General features: G+C 34.1%; 1 protein-coding gene across 1 annotated transcript in view; it reads right to left on the bottom strand.

Annotated features, from left to right (window-relative positions):
• LOC110018388 (protein OPAQUE1-like) overlaps positions 1–18,004 on the bottom strand; it is an 87,812-nt gene that overhangs the window by 46,103 nt on the left and 23,705 nt on the right. The window contains exons 4-7 of the mRNA XM_020715688.1: positions 9,604–9,781; positions 7,986–8,191; positions 7,752–7,871; positions 3,488–3,586 (exon numbers count right to left, since the gene is read on the bottom strand). Of these exons, the coding sequence (XP_020571347.1) occupies positions 3,488–3,586; positions 7,752–7,871; positions 7,986–8,191; positions 9,604–9,781 (603 nt within the window). The remainder of the gene's footprint in view (positions 1–3,487; positions 3,587–7,751; positions 7,872–7,985; positions 8,192–9,603; positions 9,782–18,004) is intronic.

Genomic DNA, 18,004 nt, shown 5'->3' on the forward strand with positions numbered 1-18,004 from the left:
GTTTACACACTCCATTTACACACTTTCTATAACCTGAGCCTGATCAGCAAGTTTTACATGGTGTGCTTAAATAAAATATTATTGACTTAAAGCATGATCAAGACAACATCTTGGTCAATTGCAACAAGTAATATCTTAATAAAGATGAGAAGTTGTACATTAATCTCATATGTGCAAAATAAAATGCATAAAAAATTAAAGCAAACATTTCGCTACTTGACTCCTATTTTTATCACGATATTAAATTTTCACGAGATAACTAAATTTTGTTGATAGATTATTTGGACCTTCATTATTATCATTGCTCCTTTGACATAGTTCAAAAAGCACAAGTTTAGTTGTGCATCATGTACTGCCAAAGCCCTTAAATTTTATTAATGTTTAAAATGACTACATAGCTAATTTTGAACCACTCTGATTTGCCTCATGTTGATATATGTGACATTCATAGTTAAGAAGATGTGTATTCTATTGGGTGAGTTGAACAAGGCCAAATAAAGTATTAAACTTAAGTTAAGATTTTATGCTCTTATGCAAGTGTTAAAAAATGGCAACCTTATTTACTATTAAATTAATTTATTTAGTTTTCATCCCGAGGCCTCAAAATATAAAAAAGCTCGAAATTGGTAAAAAGGAGTGTCAAGTGTGTTGAATACCTAGAGAATTAGGCATTTGTTTTCAAGCATGCACTTGACATTTAGAATAAACCAATGTAACCCCTAGGCACATTAATGCAATTAGTTGTGACATAATATGATAAAGTATGAGATATACTGACTTTCAATTGATTTATCATGATCATAAATATATGCCAAGCCTTCCTTCTGCACGATGGACATGCTATGACATGTTATAAAGCTAGTATTTTTTGCAGCCCCAAAACTTTTTATGAGAATGTTGATTAGGACATGCATGCCGAAGACATGATCATTTACATTGGTTGGGATAAAATCATACACTTAAGTGTAAGTATTATTTTTTTTTATTAAGAAGAAATGTCATTAGGATTGCTAGTATTACGTATTGCAAATGGGAGCGTTTATTAAACAAACACTCTTTTGCATGTACATTTCTATTACCATCCCCTCAGCACCCCAAGATGATTTGCCCTGGAAATTTTTATTAAGATTACTAAGGACGTGTAATGATCATAGTAATGTATTGGTGGTAGAAGAAAATTTTTCTTAAATGACTTATTTCATTTCATGCTCACAGACAACTAGTGCATCATACATTTAAAATCTTTTTTTTTCTTTAAGAAAAAAGGCTACACGGGTTACCAAAGACCACAGTATACGTAATGTATTGGTGGTAGAAGAAAATTTTTCTTAAATCACTTATTTCATTTCATGCTCAAAGACAACTAGTGCATCATACATTAAAAATCTTTTTTTTTTCTTTAAGAAAAAAGTTAGGCTGCACGGGTTACCAAAGACCACAATATACCAAAGAAATGTTAAGTTTTCTTAAAAATGAAAAATAATAGGCATTATTCATGAATATTAATCAAGCTTTCACCAACAAATCAATGATTATATTGAGATAGTAAATATAAGTATTAGAAATCAATTAAGTAAGAAAAGAATACACAAATCCATATGTAAGATAATATTTGAAATTGTTCTTGAACTAGCGATTAGAAAGCCAATAAACCTTTACCTATTTATCAATGCTTATTATTTTAAAATATTTTGCAACAATTGAATAATACAAACATTATTTAAATAATTAAGTTAGAAATCAGATTGAGTTCCATAAAAAGAAATATTATGATTTCCTAAATACTAAAAAAGGGTGTTCAAGAATATAATAAAGATGAAATTATTATGATTCATGCATGTCCCAATTGGTTTGCACAAGCTAAAAAGTAAGAAACCGCATGCAAGAGCATGTGATCATTCTAAATCTAGTTATAAAACTCATGTCTTAAATTTTCATTATAATGTATTTTTTAATTTTTGCATGAACATTAAAAATTTATTGAAGAACATTCAAACTTTCAAGAATTTCTTTTTAATTATTCACTGAGTGACATATATCACCCCATTTCGATACTCTTTGCTTAATTGATGTTGAAGATAAAATTTAACAAAAACCCTTCAAATGATACCTAAATAACTAAGAGGAAACAACAGAATCTATGTCGAAACTGTACAACGACTACATGGATCACAATTCTCTTCATAAGAGTTCCGTCCACCTCAGAGAATTGAAGCAACTAGTTCCATTCACAAAGCCTACGTATCGTAAGTCAATCATAAGAAATCAAATTACACCACAATGTACTAGAAACCAACCCACTTCCATGCCTTTATAGACTCATTTTTATTTAAGGCCTTTTTTTTCTTTTTTTTTTTATAATTACGATCTTTCTTTACACTGGTAGGAATAGTTTTAATTCCAATGCTTGTTGTGGATTAGAATTACATTTGAATAATATGCCATATTTTTGTAACCATACATTCATAATAAGATCCTTGATGTGTAATTGAATTACTATTGATTGATGATTAAATGAATTCAATGGCCCATCTCAAGTCTATTTAATTTGAATTTTGGGGAATTTACATACATAGCACTTAAAACTTTCAACATTACATATTTCACACCAAAACTTCTTTATTTACAGATTTCAAACTCAAAATACCAAAATAAGCACAAAAACAAAACCCCTATGTTAAAACAGTAACCTCCGTTAGCAATTATTGTCTCGTTACCATCGATACGCAACAGTGCGGTGGACATCCTTCAAAGGGAGCAACGAGATATAAGCGTACAAAAAACTTTGATACGCCGATATTTCTCCTCCCGCCTCAATGTTCGATAGCTAGGGAGGTAACAACTGAATAGCAGCTTACAAAAAAGCTTGAAAATCCCATATTTCTCCTCCTCCTGCCCCGCTACTACCAAAAACCATTGAGGAAAGGTAACCATCTTCTCTTTCTTTCACTTCCTCTTACCCATCTTTGCACGCTACAGTATCTCTAAATCCAGTAAATCACCTTCCAATGGTATTAAATTAACCTTGGATTTAAGGCAAAACAGAGGACAAAAAAGATTTCATTTTTGCTGTTGACAGGATCCTAAATCCCGCTGCTACCAAACAGCCATCAAGTTGCCTTTTATCAGAGCGGTGAGCTCTTGCGGTGGTCGCGCGAGATTTTGCTAACTCTAACGGAGGGTGAAATATGTAAATAAATAGTTTTAGTGTGAAATATGTAATATTGAAAATTTTAAGTGCTACATATGTAAATCCCCTTTGAATTTTTTATTAGGTTTTTTCTTCACATAGGAATTAGGAATTTAATTTACATTTAAATGATTTGTCAAATCCTAATAGCTATATTTCTATAAATAGAGACTAATGATCTTTAATTGAGTTACGATTGCTTGATGATTAAATAAATGCAAAAAACTTGACCCCTTTGAACCCATCACCCGCTTGAGAAAATAAATAAGTTAAAATAATTATGGAAAAAGTGATTACCCTTAGTCGTCTCTCAATAGCTAACCTCAAGGTCAGATCTTCTAAACACTGTTCCAGTTTGTTCTTTGCTGCTCGTAAGGAACCAGCTTCATTAAAAGCCTGTAGAAACATTATAATATGAGAACCTAGCTTGAAAACAGAAAAAACTAACAGAAGAACAAGAAAAATTGATCAACGGTGATATTCCAAAGCAGCATATCTGCACTCTAGCCTGTATCGAAAAAGAAAAAGCATTTGGTAAATGTAGAACATAAAAACAAAAAATGAAGGATTTAACAACCAAATAAATAAAAAGATAAAAGGTTCAAGTGTAGCTTTCTTAAATCTAAGTGGAATTAAGAAATCAATAGAACTCTCAATCCATCAAGGCCAACCATTAAAAATTTCACTTAAAACCATATAACTGGCTTACAAACAGTGGATATTCCAGTCAGAACCAGCTTCATTAGGAAAAGAGATCAGAGCTGAGCTTCACAAGTTTGAAAATATAATTTTGAATAAAACATAACTTTTTTTTCATTGCTTTTCTCTTTTTTTTTCTTTGTGTGGATATTCCAGTCAGAACCAGCTTCATTAGGAAATGAGTTCAGAGCTGAGCTTCACAAGTTTGAAAATATTATTTTGAATAAAACATAACTTTTTTTTCATTGCTTCTCTCTTTTTTTTTTCTTTGTTTCTTTGTTTTTTTTTAAGAAACAAGTAAATGATTCTAGTAGAATCATTTGAAAAGAAATGCATAAGCCATATGCAGCAAGCTATCATAAAGCCAGAAACAAAATAAACCACAGGAATAAACTGGCAAGAAATTTTACATCAAAAATGTTTAGAGACTGATGAGCGATAAATATTCAAAGACAAACTACCAAATCATTCATGCATCAACCATGAATCCATGAATAGCCCCATCAATCCACTTAAAGCTTTATTATGAACTAGTATTATATTAAGAAAAATAGCCATACTAAACATTTAATGCATCCATATAAACCTATTTACTAATCAAATATCAATTATGAGGCTTCTGATGTTTTCCCAGATGCCTGAACGGATATTGGAGGTATATTCAGTTAGTTGAATCACACCTGTTAATGTTATGCCCCATGTTGATTTGAGTATAGGTCGCCCTGAGGTGTGACATAATAAAAGCAAGCTAACAAGTTTAAAAAAAAACTATGATCTTCAAATAAAATGACTTGGTGTAGTTTATATTAAACGAAAGATTTCATGTAGATTCATATGAAAAACTAATGCTAGTTGATTGTTCATTCAGGGTTTTCAAAAAGATCAACGGCAATGCTTTAAAGATTGACCTACTTGTGATAGAATATTTATGCTACTTTAGATATTGTTGATTGGTTGTCATACCACAAAGATCTAAGAGCTTCGGGAGATGAAGGCAAATCCCTCACACCAGGGAAAATGATATAGACATCAGCAACACAGGAGGGATAGATATAAAACATACTAGGCAGCTCCGGATCATGACAGGTTCAGATTTTTTTTCTATGTAGGAATTAGGATTAGAATTATTTTGTTTTTTTCAGTATAAATAATACTTTAAAACCTGTTTTAGGGACTTTGGGCTTGATTTTATATGATTAGATATTGTTTTCTCTAATTTTCTCTTCTTAGAGTGCTGAACCTTATTATCCTTCAAGTTGGGTGTGTGCACGTTGCTCGATCAAAGACTAGCTGCCTTCCTTTCTTTGCTACACCATTTTCCTTCAACAATTGTTGCCGCCCCTTATCTTTTCAAAATAAATTGATTTTCTAGTTTCCCCTCTCCATCCAAACCTTCAAAATATCCTTACCCTCTAATCCATCCTTATGCACCATCTAAAAGCCCTAAATTGGTATTTTTTCTTGATTATTTATCAAAGTATGACATGATTTAAAATTTATTGAACTGATACAGCAATATTTATGAATGTTGACACTCATATGAGTTCAAAAAACCAACATGCATAATTTTCCCTAATCTTATATTTTAAACCTAATATAAAAAATATTTATCCCATTAAGTTTTAACTAATCATTCTCTCGAGAAAGAAAAAAACTGTTTGGGTCATAGTTAGGTGACCCAATTTTGCCCTTTAAGTTGGTATTTTAGGTGTGCAGTTTGGGATGTATCATAAAAAATGTACATAATATAAATTGAAAACTTTGAAAATGTAATAATTATCTAAAAAAATTATTTGATGATATGTAACCTATTTTAACGATGTAGATTATGCAGACTAAGTGTTAAGGCTTGTAATGCATCTATAAGAAGATTTCATCCATGTAACTTTCTATTTACCTAGTCCTAATCAATAAAAGTATTTGGAGTTGGAGGAAAATGCGTCTGATGAGATGGCCCGTTTGCTGGATCTCACCAATAGGGGTCAAAATAGGAAAAGATATGTACTCTTAGGTTTGCCTTTATTCATATTTTATTAATGAGCTAAGCCTGTCAATTTGTACTAGTTAATGTATGTCATATCGTCCAATAACAACAACAACAAGACTTTAACCCACTAAGTAAGATCAACTACATAAATCTTTTTCTTCCATTGTGTCCTATTAAGTGTCATATTTCATTTAATTCTAATAAATTAAGATAATCTTTTTTACAACATGCCCAACTCTTTTTTAGCTCTCTAACTCTACCTATCTTAAAATAAATCAAATCTAAAAGATCTACCCTCCCAATTGTGTCATCAGATGGTCGATGCTTAACGTGGCCAAACTATCTAAGGCGGCTCTCTCTAATCTTGGCTGGCACTGGAGCTACTCCAACCCTTTCATGGATATCATTCACGGTAGTCAATCAGGATACAAAGATGTTATCTTTGATAGAAGATAACAAAATTTTGTGCTTATTGTTCCACCTTCACGAGAGGAGATAACCAACAGACTAAAGGAATCTGTCAGAGTCAAAAGCTCTCTTTCAAAAGAATAGCAAAAGAGCCATTCTTATAGTTGATCAACATCAAATCAACAAAAATGTAAAATTTCAGCCTATTTGCAATCCCATGGTTGTAGAAGGGATGAAAAAAGAGTCCAAGATATAAAAGAAGAGAAAGATCTCTTATTTGCTAAAGCGAAAGAGAAAAAAAGGGGAGGACTGTGTCCAAAATGATCTCCTAATGGAATAGTGATCAAGATCAAGAGGCGAAAAGTATTGAAAGTTGGCAATTCAAAGGGCACAAGAATTTGGATGAATTCCGAGTTTTGAGATAGTTTAGGATACATTGATAACTTGAATTTCAAATTCATATGAGTTTGTTCCAATTTTTACGGAGAAAATTTAGGGAAGAGGGAAGCCTTAAATTATTTCATTTTGCATTTTGCCAGTTAAAAGGTAACTAGGGAAGCCTTAAATTATTTCATTTTGCATTTTGCATTTTGCCAGTTAAAAGGTAAGAGGAATCCAAGGGTTCTCCAACACTTCCTTAACTCTTTGCCACTCTCCCCTCTCCCCTAAGGATTCCAAAAATTTGCCAGCTATAGCAGCCTTTAGTCCATTTTAAGCCCCTAATGCATCCTCTGCCTTCCGCAAACACTTACAGCAACTAGAATTCCTTCTTACAACACCGGTTAGCCATCCACCTGTTTTTTCACTTACAGCAACTAGAATTCCTTCTTACAACACCGATTAGCCATCCACCTGTTTTTTTACCAAAAAAAAAAAAAAAAAAAAAAAAAACAAGCACAGCACTCTGGAATTGATATTTTCAAAACAAACTTGCTATACCTTAATGGAAAAGCAACGTGAAAAATCTCAAGTAGTCTAGTAAAAATACTTTATCTCAGTTCAAAAAGTCTTCCACACAACCAATCTTGAATCACCCCACGTCCTACATCAGTCTACCTCTACTCACCATACTCATTATTTTCCCTTTCTAGGAATTTGTACATCTCTGCATACATGCCTGTTATGAACATCTGCTAATTCTTGAAGGGACGTGTGGCATTGTATGTCCATTAACACTGAACAGAAGGTTGTTAAACCATATCATAAATGCATACCGTTTGTTAATAAACAGCAGGAAAATTGAAAAAAAAAATACCACAGCATTCTGAAAGTTATAATCTCCACAGGCAATCAAGGAATTCAAACGAGATTAAATTAAGATAAAAAATCAAAACATGAATGAAAGGTAAAGCGTCAAGCGAAGAGCTATGAAATGTCTAGAACAAGTATCGGGCAATTTGACAGAGAAATAAAATGATATGTAAGACAAATAAAAAAAACTAAGTAGAGATCTATGAAACAGCATACAATCTTAAGCTTCTGAAGCTTTCTTCTTGCAAGCTTCCGTTTCCAAGCACATTGGATTGAAATTGCAGCTCGCCGACGACGCTGGAAAACTGCGCTCATCTTCCACATCTTCCACCATGCCTAAATATCAATAATAGGTCATGCAAGAAATGAAGTGGAAAAAAGAGACATGCATACCATCCAAATAAAAATGGCTAAAAAAATATTAAATATACAGAAGAAGAAAAGGAGCACCTGAATTAAGATAGAGGCCCTGTGCTCCTTCAAGCAAGCAAGCATCTGGCGAGCAGTGAAACCACGAATGCTAGACTGAATGATCAGAGCAGCTGAATAAAGCTTTTGAAATGCCTTTCGTGCAATCCATCTGCGAGCATGTGCTTGAATTACTAGGGCAGCAGCTTCACATTTCCTCATTGCATGGACACTTCTTGCCAAGCAGCCTGCAGTTCCACGGAAAAAAAAGAACCAAAAGAGAAAATAGCAAACATTTATTTATCCAACACACTTGGAATAGCAAAAGCAACAGCATACTTGGAAAGTTAAAAGCATGCATAGGAACAGTGTTTAAAAAGGCAACATACATAAATAGAAAAGGACTACAATGATATAATAAAACAATACTCAAAAACTTAACCATAAAAAGACAACAAGCACAATTGACTCAGACATGCTAATTATATTAGTTACAACATCTATTCATCTATTACCTTGACAATTATCCAGATTTCCCAAATGCAATTAAAAAAACAAATTGAATCAAAAGATATTCTCATTGTGTGGCCAAGGATGTGGATTACCAAAATGACAAGGAAGATGAGTCTCAGGGAAAAGAAGTCATCAAAAGTCTGAAAGGTTATAGCTTGATTGGATGTCACAATGTGCAAAATTCAGAGAAAAAGAATAAATCAGCTTATATAACTTGGCTATGAAGAAAAAAATGACAAGTGCATAACCAACAACCCCACGACATTACAATATCTTAAATAACAAAGTTGGAATGAATGCAGCACCCATATACCCAAGTACAACAAAATCTTACAGCACCATCGACAAACACCAAATATTTGATTTATGATGAAAAGATAAAACATAAAAAATTACTCAGTCATCACGTAAGAGATTTAAGCAATGTTATGTTATGCTTGCTATCCATATCTCCATTAAGGCTCCCCTAGCCCATTTACATTTAGTCGCATTCCCCGGCACAATAAATTGTGCTTGCTTTGTTGCAAAATTGATGTTAATATCAATACAACATTTGGTTATTCCTTTGCAAGCCCAATTATATAGAGTCACATTGCCCTGCACAATAAACTCAGAAGTTCTGTGAATCATCCCTTCTCCACAAAAATTTATCAGGGCCCGCTAAATGGCCCATTTACCCTTGTGATGAACTATCAAGTCAAAATTTTTATTGAGTTAAGAAAAAAACCATTTTTTCTCATCCATTCATAATTTTTTAAAAACCAAAATTTTTTCTTCTCATTAAGAAGGAAAACGACCTTCGCTGGTGAAAAATGTAAAAAAAAAAATTCATTTTTTTTCCAATATCAAGAATATTATGAATTTCTAGTAATTTATGTCATTCTCATTTAAGTTCATATGTATGTGAGTAGGCGTTAATAACAACTTTTATTTTACAAAAATGGCCACATGCAGTAGGTGTGCATGCATTTCCAGCTAGTTTACAATGATTTAAAAGTCATCATATAACACCAGTAACTGCACGGAACAGCAACTTAATAGTACGCTTAACATCATCATAGAAGACTTGGCTTTCCCTTATTTCTGCAATTGCCCGTAGTTGTCATCATTTATCAATCATAACAAGAACAAAAAAAGTTTGACTTACCCCGGCAATATGCTTGGAGAGTAACAGCAGCACATTTAGTTTTAACAAACTCCTTGCGAGCAATAAATGTCAGAAACCGAGTCTGAACAAACCTTGCCGCACTATTCAAGACTTCATTTCGTCTAGCATCTAATATAGCAATTTGGCCAGCCCTGAGAAAAACTTTGGACTTCCCAAGCTGCAAAATGAAAAATGATCTGGTAGAAAAAGATAACAATATTTTACACGGATGAATGCTGTTCCACATAGTTAAATTTTGAAGAAATTTCAAATTTTAAAGAGATTTACAAATACATAGGACTCTCTTCCACACCTCTTAATTAATCAAAATAGTGCAATGAAAAAAGTTTCAAAGCAAAAGCATTTCGTGATAACTTATAATAGTAGAAATTTAGATAGCAAAATAGCTAGACAGCATGTATAAGTAAAAACAGGATTTCTCTCCAGATTTCCCTCAGTTCTACTTCTATTATGAAGCATTTCGTGATAACTTATAATAGTAGAAATTTATATAGCAAAATAGCTAGACAGCATGTAAAAGTAAAAACAGGATTTCTCTCCTGATTCCCCTCAGTTCTACTTCTATTATGAACTCAAATCGGTGTCCATATATAACTTTCCAATAACCAGACTACAGTATTGACACTGTTCTAGGGCTCCTAAAAGTTGTAGAATCTGTAAGAGGACGGATGGAGGCTGAAAATTGACATGAATGACGGCTACGCAGAAAAACATAAGCGGGAAGATGGCAGTTTTCTGGCTGAAAGAGCAGTCGGCAGCGGTTTCGACAGATGCATGGCTGAAAATAGCGAGCGAGCAACGAAAAAGCGAGGTACGAACGGCGAGCGGGATCCACCAATTGTTCCTGGCCAAGCTACTAATAATCACTTGCAAAAGGAAAAGATTACAGCACTCCCGAGAGCAGAAATCTGAGAAAAAAGACCCCAAAATATATAAAATCAAGCTAAGTCTTAAAAACAACAAGAATACCCCTATATAAAAATCATCTAATAGAAACTAACCTAATTAAAAATAGAGAAAAAAGAGAGATATAAACGAAAAAAAAAATCTATTGGAATTTATACAAGATTACAACTCGTATGGGATGTCTGCCCGCAATCGCGGATGGTCCCACGATCTCGTGAACTGAGAACACGCAGCTTCAGCACCTGCATCACTCTCCTCGAGTAGCAGAGGCTTCTCTCTATCGGCTCTAAAAATCCATGCCCTCGTAGTACGAAAACATTAAAAGTGGTTGAAATATCGTAGCTCCTGATAGGTCAATTTTGTAGACATTGTCATTACTCCTCTTAACAATCTCGAATGGACCGTCGGCTCCTCTAGGCTTGAGCTTTCAAAATGAATCTACAAGAAACCGCTCTCACAGCTTGATCCAGACCATGACACCTTTCATTAAAATCATAGCCTTCCTAGACTTATTAGCCTGTTTTTGATACTTGGTGTTCTGCGTGGGAATCTTTTTCCTAGCTTGCTCAAATATGATCTGCATATCCTTGACTCGAACCTCGATATCAGCACTAAGCTCGGTGGCTGGTAACAATGGGACTAACTCTAAAGCTGAAAAGGATTCCATCCATACATCTCAAAAGATTTGACCTGTGGACGGAATAGTAGAACAATTTTAGGCACTCCACCAGAGGGCGAACAAGCATCTAAGAAGGCTTCCCAAATTGTGATTTATCACATTTGTTTGCCCATGTCTGAATTGAGCTGTTGAACTAAACTGAAGCTTTGTAACTAATCTACCCCATAAAGTCCTACAAAAGTAACTGAGAACTTTTATTTCTCCATCTGGCATGCTCTAAGGTATACCATGAAGACGAACTACTTTCTTGAAATGTAAGTTTGTAATATCAGAAGCATTCATCGTCTTATGGAAAGAGAAAAAATACGCCATCTTGAAAAATAATCTACCGCCACCACGACAGAATCCTTATTTCGCTTTGTCCGGAGCAAGCCTGTAATTAACAGTAAAAAAGAGAGAGATCTAAGAAAATTATCATTCGAATAGATATATGGATAAGCACCTTTTCGTTTTATTTTTTTAAGAGTCATACATCCATTTCAATGAGAGCAAAAACCGAACAAGAAAAACACAAGAATCGTTGTAACACACAAATTTTAGAAATTAGGTAAAAATTTGACAAATTCTGAGCAAGCCTGTAATTAATAGTAAAAAAGAGAGAGATCTAAGAAAATTATCAATCGAATAGATATATGGATAAGCACCTTTTTGTTTTATTTTTTTAAGAGTCATACATCCATTTCAATGAGAACAAAAACCGAACAAGAAAAACACAGGAATCGGTGTAACACAAATTTTAGAAATTAGTTAAAAAATTGACAAATTCCAAAAGTACCAAAATTTCTCATTCTCTAAAATTTAATCGAATTATTTTTATAAAATTCTATGCATAAAATTGATCAATTCGATTGAAAGCACTACAAATGAATTAGGAACGGAATGGGAGATATAAAATTTGAAAGCTATATGTTTATTTAACCTAAGTAATCCTTAATTATCCTAATCCATCTCTAATTCCTGCACTGTTGTTACCTACTGACTCCAGCCGCATATAACTATCCATGCAATGTCTTGATGGGATCAAACAGCTGAGATCTTTTAGGAACTTCTTAAGTGCCGCATTTCCCTTCCCCTCTCCTTATTCCCTCGCCCTCCCTAATGTTGTCCGCTCAACAAAGTAGGTCTGCCATACTTGCTACAGTGCAGGGGCAAACCGTGCAAACCGAGAAACACCAGAGAAGCCGTAGCAACATTTTAAGCCTCCAAAGCTCTAAAATTTCTTCCCTTCTCTCTCTCAGTTCCCCTCTCCCTCTCAGGGGGCTCAACAGAGCATGCCACTCTAGTTACAACGTATGGGCGAGTAGGCAGGTCGAGCAACACAGAGGGAAGCCGCAGGCTGCGGTTTAGATTTCCGTGAAGAAATCTTAAAGTATGAAATCCTCTTCCTCGCTATTTTAGAGCATTATTTCCTTCCTCACATTTATGTTCATCTCAATTTTTGTGCATTTCCAATGGCTGTCGGAGAGGCTGCAATTGCATCGGAAGTTTCAAAAGATATTTGAAATCTTCCGTACAAGTTTAAGCACAATATTAGCTAGGGGGAAGTAAACATTAAGGTGTTAGAAAGAGTTAGGGAGAAAATAAGTGACTTCTAAAAAAGAAAATTTATGTTGAAAAGCTCATTTGAGCTATGTTTTGGAAAAATAAGTTTTTGGGATAATAAAGGTTAAGAGCCAAAGAAAATTTATGTTGAAAAGCTCATTTGAGCTATATTTTGGAAAAATAAGTTATGTTTTGGGATAATAAAGGTTAAGAGCTCAAATTTTATGAATTCCGAGGATGCATACAAATTCTCAGATCGTCTATACGAAGCGAAGAGCTCCAAACAAGCGTGTAGAAATTAGTGTAGAAATTAGTCGTAGGGCTGCTCCTCAAGTTAAGTGAAATAATTTTGTACCAATTTAAGATAAATAATCTTCTCTAGGTTTTCATATAATTTCTCGCTTGTCACTGATATATTTATGTAAATGAATATCTGCTTGAAATGTAAAATTGCCAGTTGACTTCTTTTCCTAAATATGTGATGCAATGTTATGCTATGATACACAACAAATATTCATTTATGATTTATACATGTATATAGAATGTCTATGAATGTACGTTACAAGTATTATGCTTTAAAAAAATGTTATGATTAATGTCATAAGGAGACTATTACGTGAGTGTTTACAAGAACACTATGTAGAGATGTAGTAATCCCAACTCTTGATATTTATACGGGGATGAAATTCTGTAAACCGTTGGAATTAAGTGGTGAAAAAGTATTAGGGAACCTTGGGTATCTAGAGGGCTATTGATAGCTGCTATGTTGACGGAAACACAACCTTTATAGAAAATTTATGTGGCACTTGGGACAGAGTGACAGCCATGATGATAGTACATGAGAATAGTTAAGTCTTACACATTTACAAGTGACATTATTTAGCAATAACATTTATAAAATGACATTGTTATGATCACAAATGATAAACACGTGAACATGTCTATGAACGTGTTTTTTTTATTATAGTTAAGGTTTCATGCTAATGACATACATGCTTACACTAAAGTCCTGATTTTTTTTTTATTTAATTTTTATAGATGTTATGACTTATATGTTGACATGTACAATTCATACAAGCATGTGCGTTATTTCTTTTCCATGTATAAAATCCTATGTTAGCCCTAATTATTTCTCTAAGTTCGTTGTTGCCTTCCAGGTAGGGGCAAGGAGAAACTATGCATAGTTTCATGAGTTGTACAAACATTTTGGGTATGCATTTTATTTATGTTAGATTTAGCAACTCCGTATAGTTTTCATATTTTGAATGATATGATTTCCATGCATCAAAGTATGTATATGAATGAATTATGAAATAAAATGTATCATGTATGCTGCGACAATTTAGTAGAATAATTCGTCACTCACAGATTCTGATTTTGCAGATCAAGACAAGTGTTAGTGAGAATTTAGTCAGACGGGGGGAAATTGGGATGTAACAACCAAAAAGTTAAAGAGCGAAAGATAGTGAGAGAGGAAGAGAAATTGAGAAGAGTATACGAAGACAAGAGAATGATTCAGCTGAAGAATTGAGAAGAGTATACGAAGACAAGAGAATGATTCGAGGTGGTAAGTCCAAAAGAAGAAGAAGATAGGAGAAGAAAGAAGGAGACGCAGAACGATTGAGAGCAGGAAAAGAAGAAAGAGAGGTCAGCTGAAGGAACCTCGCATGTGGGTACCATGAGGAAGGAAAAGTTAGCCAAAACTCTAACCCATTTTCTGGAGGAAGCAAAGCCGCAGAAGAGGAAGAAGAAAGAGGGGATCGTTTCCAACCTACCTTGAGGGTTCGAGAAGAAAAGTAAGACTGTTGAATCGAGACAACTGTGTGAGGAGAAGAGGAGTCGAGCGCTTCTATGTGCCGAAACAAGATGAAGGAGGAGGTGTTTACAATTTTTTTTTTAATTTACAAAATTTAAAATAGATGTTTAATGATTAAATATTAATAGTAAGTTTTAAATAAATCATGATTCAACTTATAGGAGTTTGACTTATGGATCGAGAAACGGGTGGCGGCAACAAAGAAAAACTAAAGTGAATTAAGGTTTTACCATATTACTTATCAATTTAATATATATGCCTGGAATTGAAAAATAGTTTTGACTTTTAAGTAAGAGAAATATTTGAGTAATAAAATATTTTGTTTTGCGTTTTAGTACTAAATAGAGGACATCAAGGATTAAGCGGCTACAAGAATCATTAAAAAGGGTTAGGTGAGTACTTATACTTTTTAAATATAGTAATATTTAATTTCTTCTAAATCTGATTCATTTTACGACTTGCTTTGATAAATTTTGTTGGCTCTTTAAGTTCAATTAATCATATTAGGTGTATGTCACTGATATTTGCAAGTCAATTAAATATATAATTTAGATTATTGAATGATATAAAAAAAATAAGAATGATATTTACTATTTTGATTGTTTGCTTGTGCATGTTTGGCTATAACTTATTTGCTTGTGCATGTGTCGCTATAACATTAGCATCTGAGATTCAGGAAGAGGGGAATATTATAAAAAATGAAGTTTCGTTTGTTGTTAATGTTAACACAAATATTCTGAACCAGATGATGACGACGATGACTTAACTGATTCTGGAGTCTAAATTGCAGCCAATTGAAAGTGATACTGTTGTAGTGGATACCTATTTGAAGATATTTCAAGAGTCGTGCTCGCTTTTGTTTAAGGGAACTGAAGATCCAAATGATGCAGATAACTGACTGATAAAGATAAAAAAGATATTAGATAATATGGTTTATCTGGATGAAAGAAGAGTACCGAAAGCTACTTCTCTGCTGGATGAAGAAGTCGAAATGTAGTGGTGTGGGCAAATTCAGGATAAGTTGGGAAACATACCCAACATGATGTAAGTTGGGAGGATTTTATTGAGCTTTTCAGAAAGTGTTTTTTTCTCCTATCCGCACAAAGACAAATGCAAGATAAATTCATCAAGTTGGTGTAAGGAGAGAAATTAGTTATGCAATATGAAGCAAATTTCACTGTTATGCAAGGGTATGCTCCGCAACTAATAGCTACTGCAGAAGAGATATTACAAATTTCTTTTGTGATTAAAAAATTCAATCAGGCAGCTGTTAGAACCTTCAGGGATCAAAGACCATTCAATGTTGGTGGAGCGGACTAAATGGGCAGAGATTGATTTCCAGCTTATTCAAGAGCGTACGGAGAAACACTAGAAGTGTTAATGAAGGAAAGTTTCTGGATCAATCAGAAGAATTCAATGTGAAGAACACCGAATTCAATTTTGATAGAACTAATGGTGGCATTTCTAATAGTACCGTAGTCATCTATGTCAAATGTTGAAAACAACATAAAGGTGAATGTTTGATGGGCTCTCATACATGCTGCTGGTGTCGCCATTCTGATCACATAGCTAGATATTGCCCTTCATTTGGTCAGAAAATATCAAAAGAACAGAAATCAAATGGAGCTTTTTCAGAGAGGATTACAACTGAGCAGAAAAGGATAGAGTCTATAGCTTCAACTACCACCCAAGGTCAATCAAGACCGCCAGTTCGACCTCGACTTTGTTCCTTACTAGTAGAGAGCCTGAAAAACCAACTGCTGATGTTGATGCTGCTAGAGATTGATGAGTTTGATATTTCATCATATGTTATAGGTGTGACAATCTAGCGTATGTCTTCATCAGAGGATGAGTGGTGTTGTTCTTATATTACCTTTTTTCAGATGTGATGTTATCTTGTTTTAATTGATGGGGGAAATTTCATTGAGTTATCTTATATCAGACTTTTATTTTATTATATCCATGTTTCATCTTATTCAATGATATTTAAATTTATTGAAAATTTATCAATAGTTTAAGTGTTACTAGCTTAATGGTAAATAATTTGAGGCTTGAGTATATTTACAAATTTCGAGGATAAAATTTTTATAAAGAGAGAAGATTGTAATAACCAACAAAAAAATAAAATAAAAATAAAAAAATTATTGATATAATAGACATATGGATAAATACCTCTTCGTTTTGTTTTTTTTTAAGAGTTGCATGTTCCTTTCTAAAAGAGCAGAAACCGAATGGGAGAGACAGAGAAGCGAGAGAGTTAGAGAGTGAGAGACAGTGGGAGAGGGAGAGATATCGAAAGAAGTATGTGAAGTCTATGGAAGGAAACGAAGCCGGTGACTCCAAAAGAAAAAGTAAAAGATAGGAGGAGAGAGAAGGATATGTAGAATGATCGAGATGAGGAGGAGAAGAAATAGAGGTCGGAGGGAGGAACCCCGCATGCGAGAACGGTGAGGAAGGAGAAGTCGGTCAAAAAGTTATGTTTACAAAGAAGGTCTTGGCATGGTTAATGACATACCCTGCACTGTTTGATGAGTCTCTCAGTAAATCGTATCAATCTGGGCCAATAAGAATTATTTTTACTAAGAAGAGGGCCTTGTCTATGCCAAAGTGAACACTAAGGAATACATAATCTATTATGGAAGAATAAGTATCCATCAGAGCTGTGATAGTGCGCATAAGACTAGAGCTGTCAAAACGGCTCATTGTTCGCGAATAGCTGTGCTCGACTCGTTAAGAAGCTAATGATCGGCTCGCTCGCTGAGTTAACGAGCCGAATACGAATAAAGATTTGTTCGTTCGTGTTCGGCTCGTATTTCTTTATGAAAACCCTAAACTTGAACTAATTCGAAAGGACTTTGAGCAAATGAAGTTGAAAGGGGGTTGGAAGATCAGTAAATTGGATGGTCGCCACATTCTTATTCAATTATCAAATGATGAAGACTACACTCATTTGTTTGCGAGAAGACTTCTTCGAATAGAAAATCAGGTGATGAAGATTTTAAAATGGACAGTGGATTTTAACCATCACGTACTGAACCTCCTACTATTCCTGTTTGGCTGCGCTTTCCAGGTTTGAAGATCCGCCTTTTTGATCAAGAGCTTCTCTTCACTTTAGGGATGGTATACGGTAAACCCCTCAAAACTGTCATGCCTACAATGAATCTAACTGACGGCCTTCAGAAGCAAGAATTTTGATAGAAAGGGATATTACTTTATCTTTTCTGGGAGAAATATGGATTGTCACACAACATCAGGGATTTTGACAGCAAGCAGAACTTGAACAGATATCACTTTATCGTACCCACTGTCGTATGTTTGGACATTCTCCTTCTCAATGTTGTCAGTTGCATCGAAATTAAAACCTTCAAGTAAAAACGATTATGGATCTGCCCCACCTCATACCTGTCCCACCCCCACTCCTGAGTGCATTCCGCAAA

This window comes from Phalaenopsis equestris, unplaced genomic scaffold, assembly GCF_001263595.1.
Source record: "Phalaenopsis equestris unplaced genomic scaffold, ASM126359v1 Scaffold000021, whole genome shotgun sequence".
Classification (NCBI taxonomy): domain Eukaryota; kingdom Viridiplantae; phylum Streptophyta; class Magnoliopsida; order Asparagales; family Orchidaceae; genus Phalaenopsis; species Phalaenopsis equestris.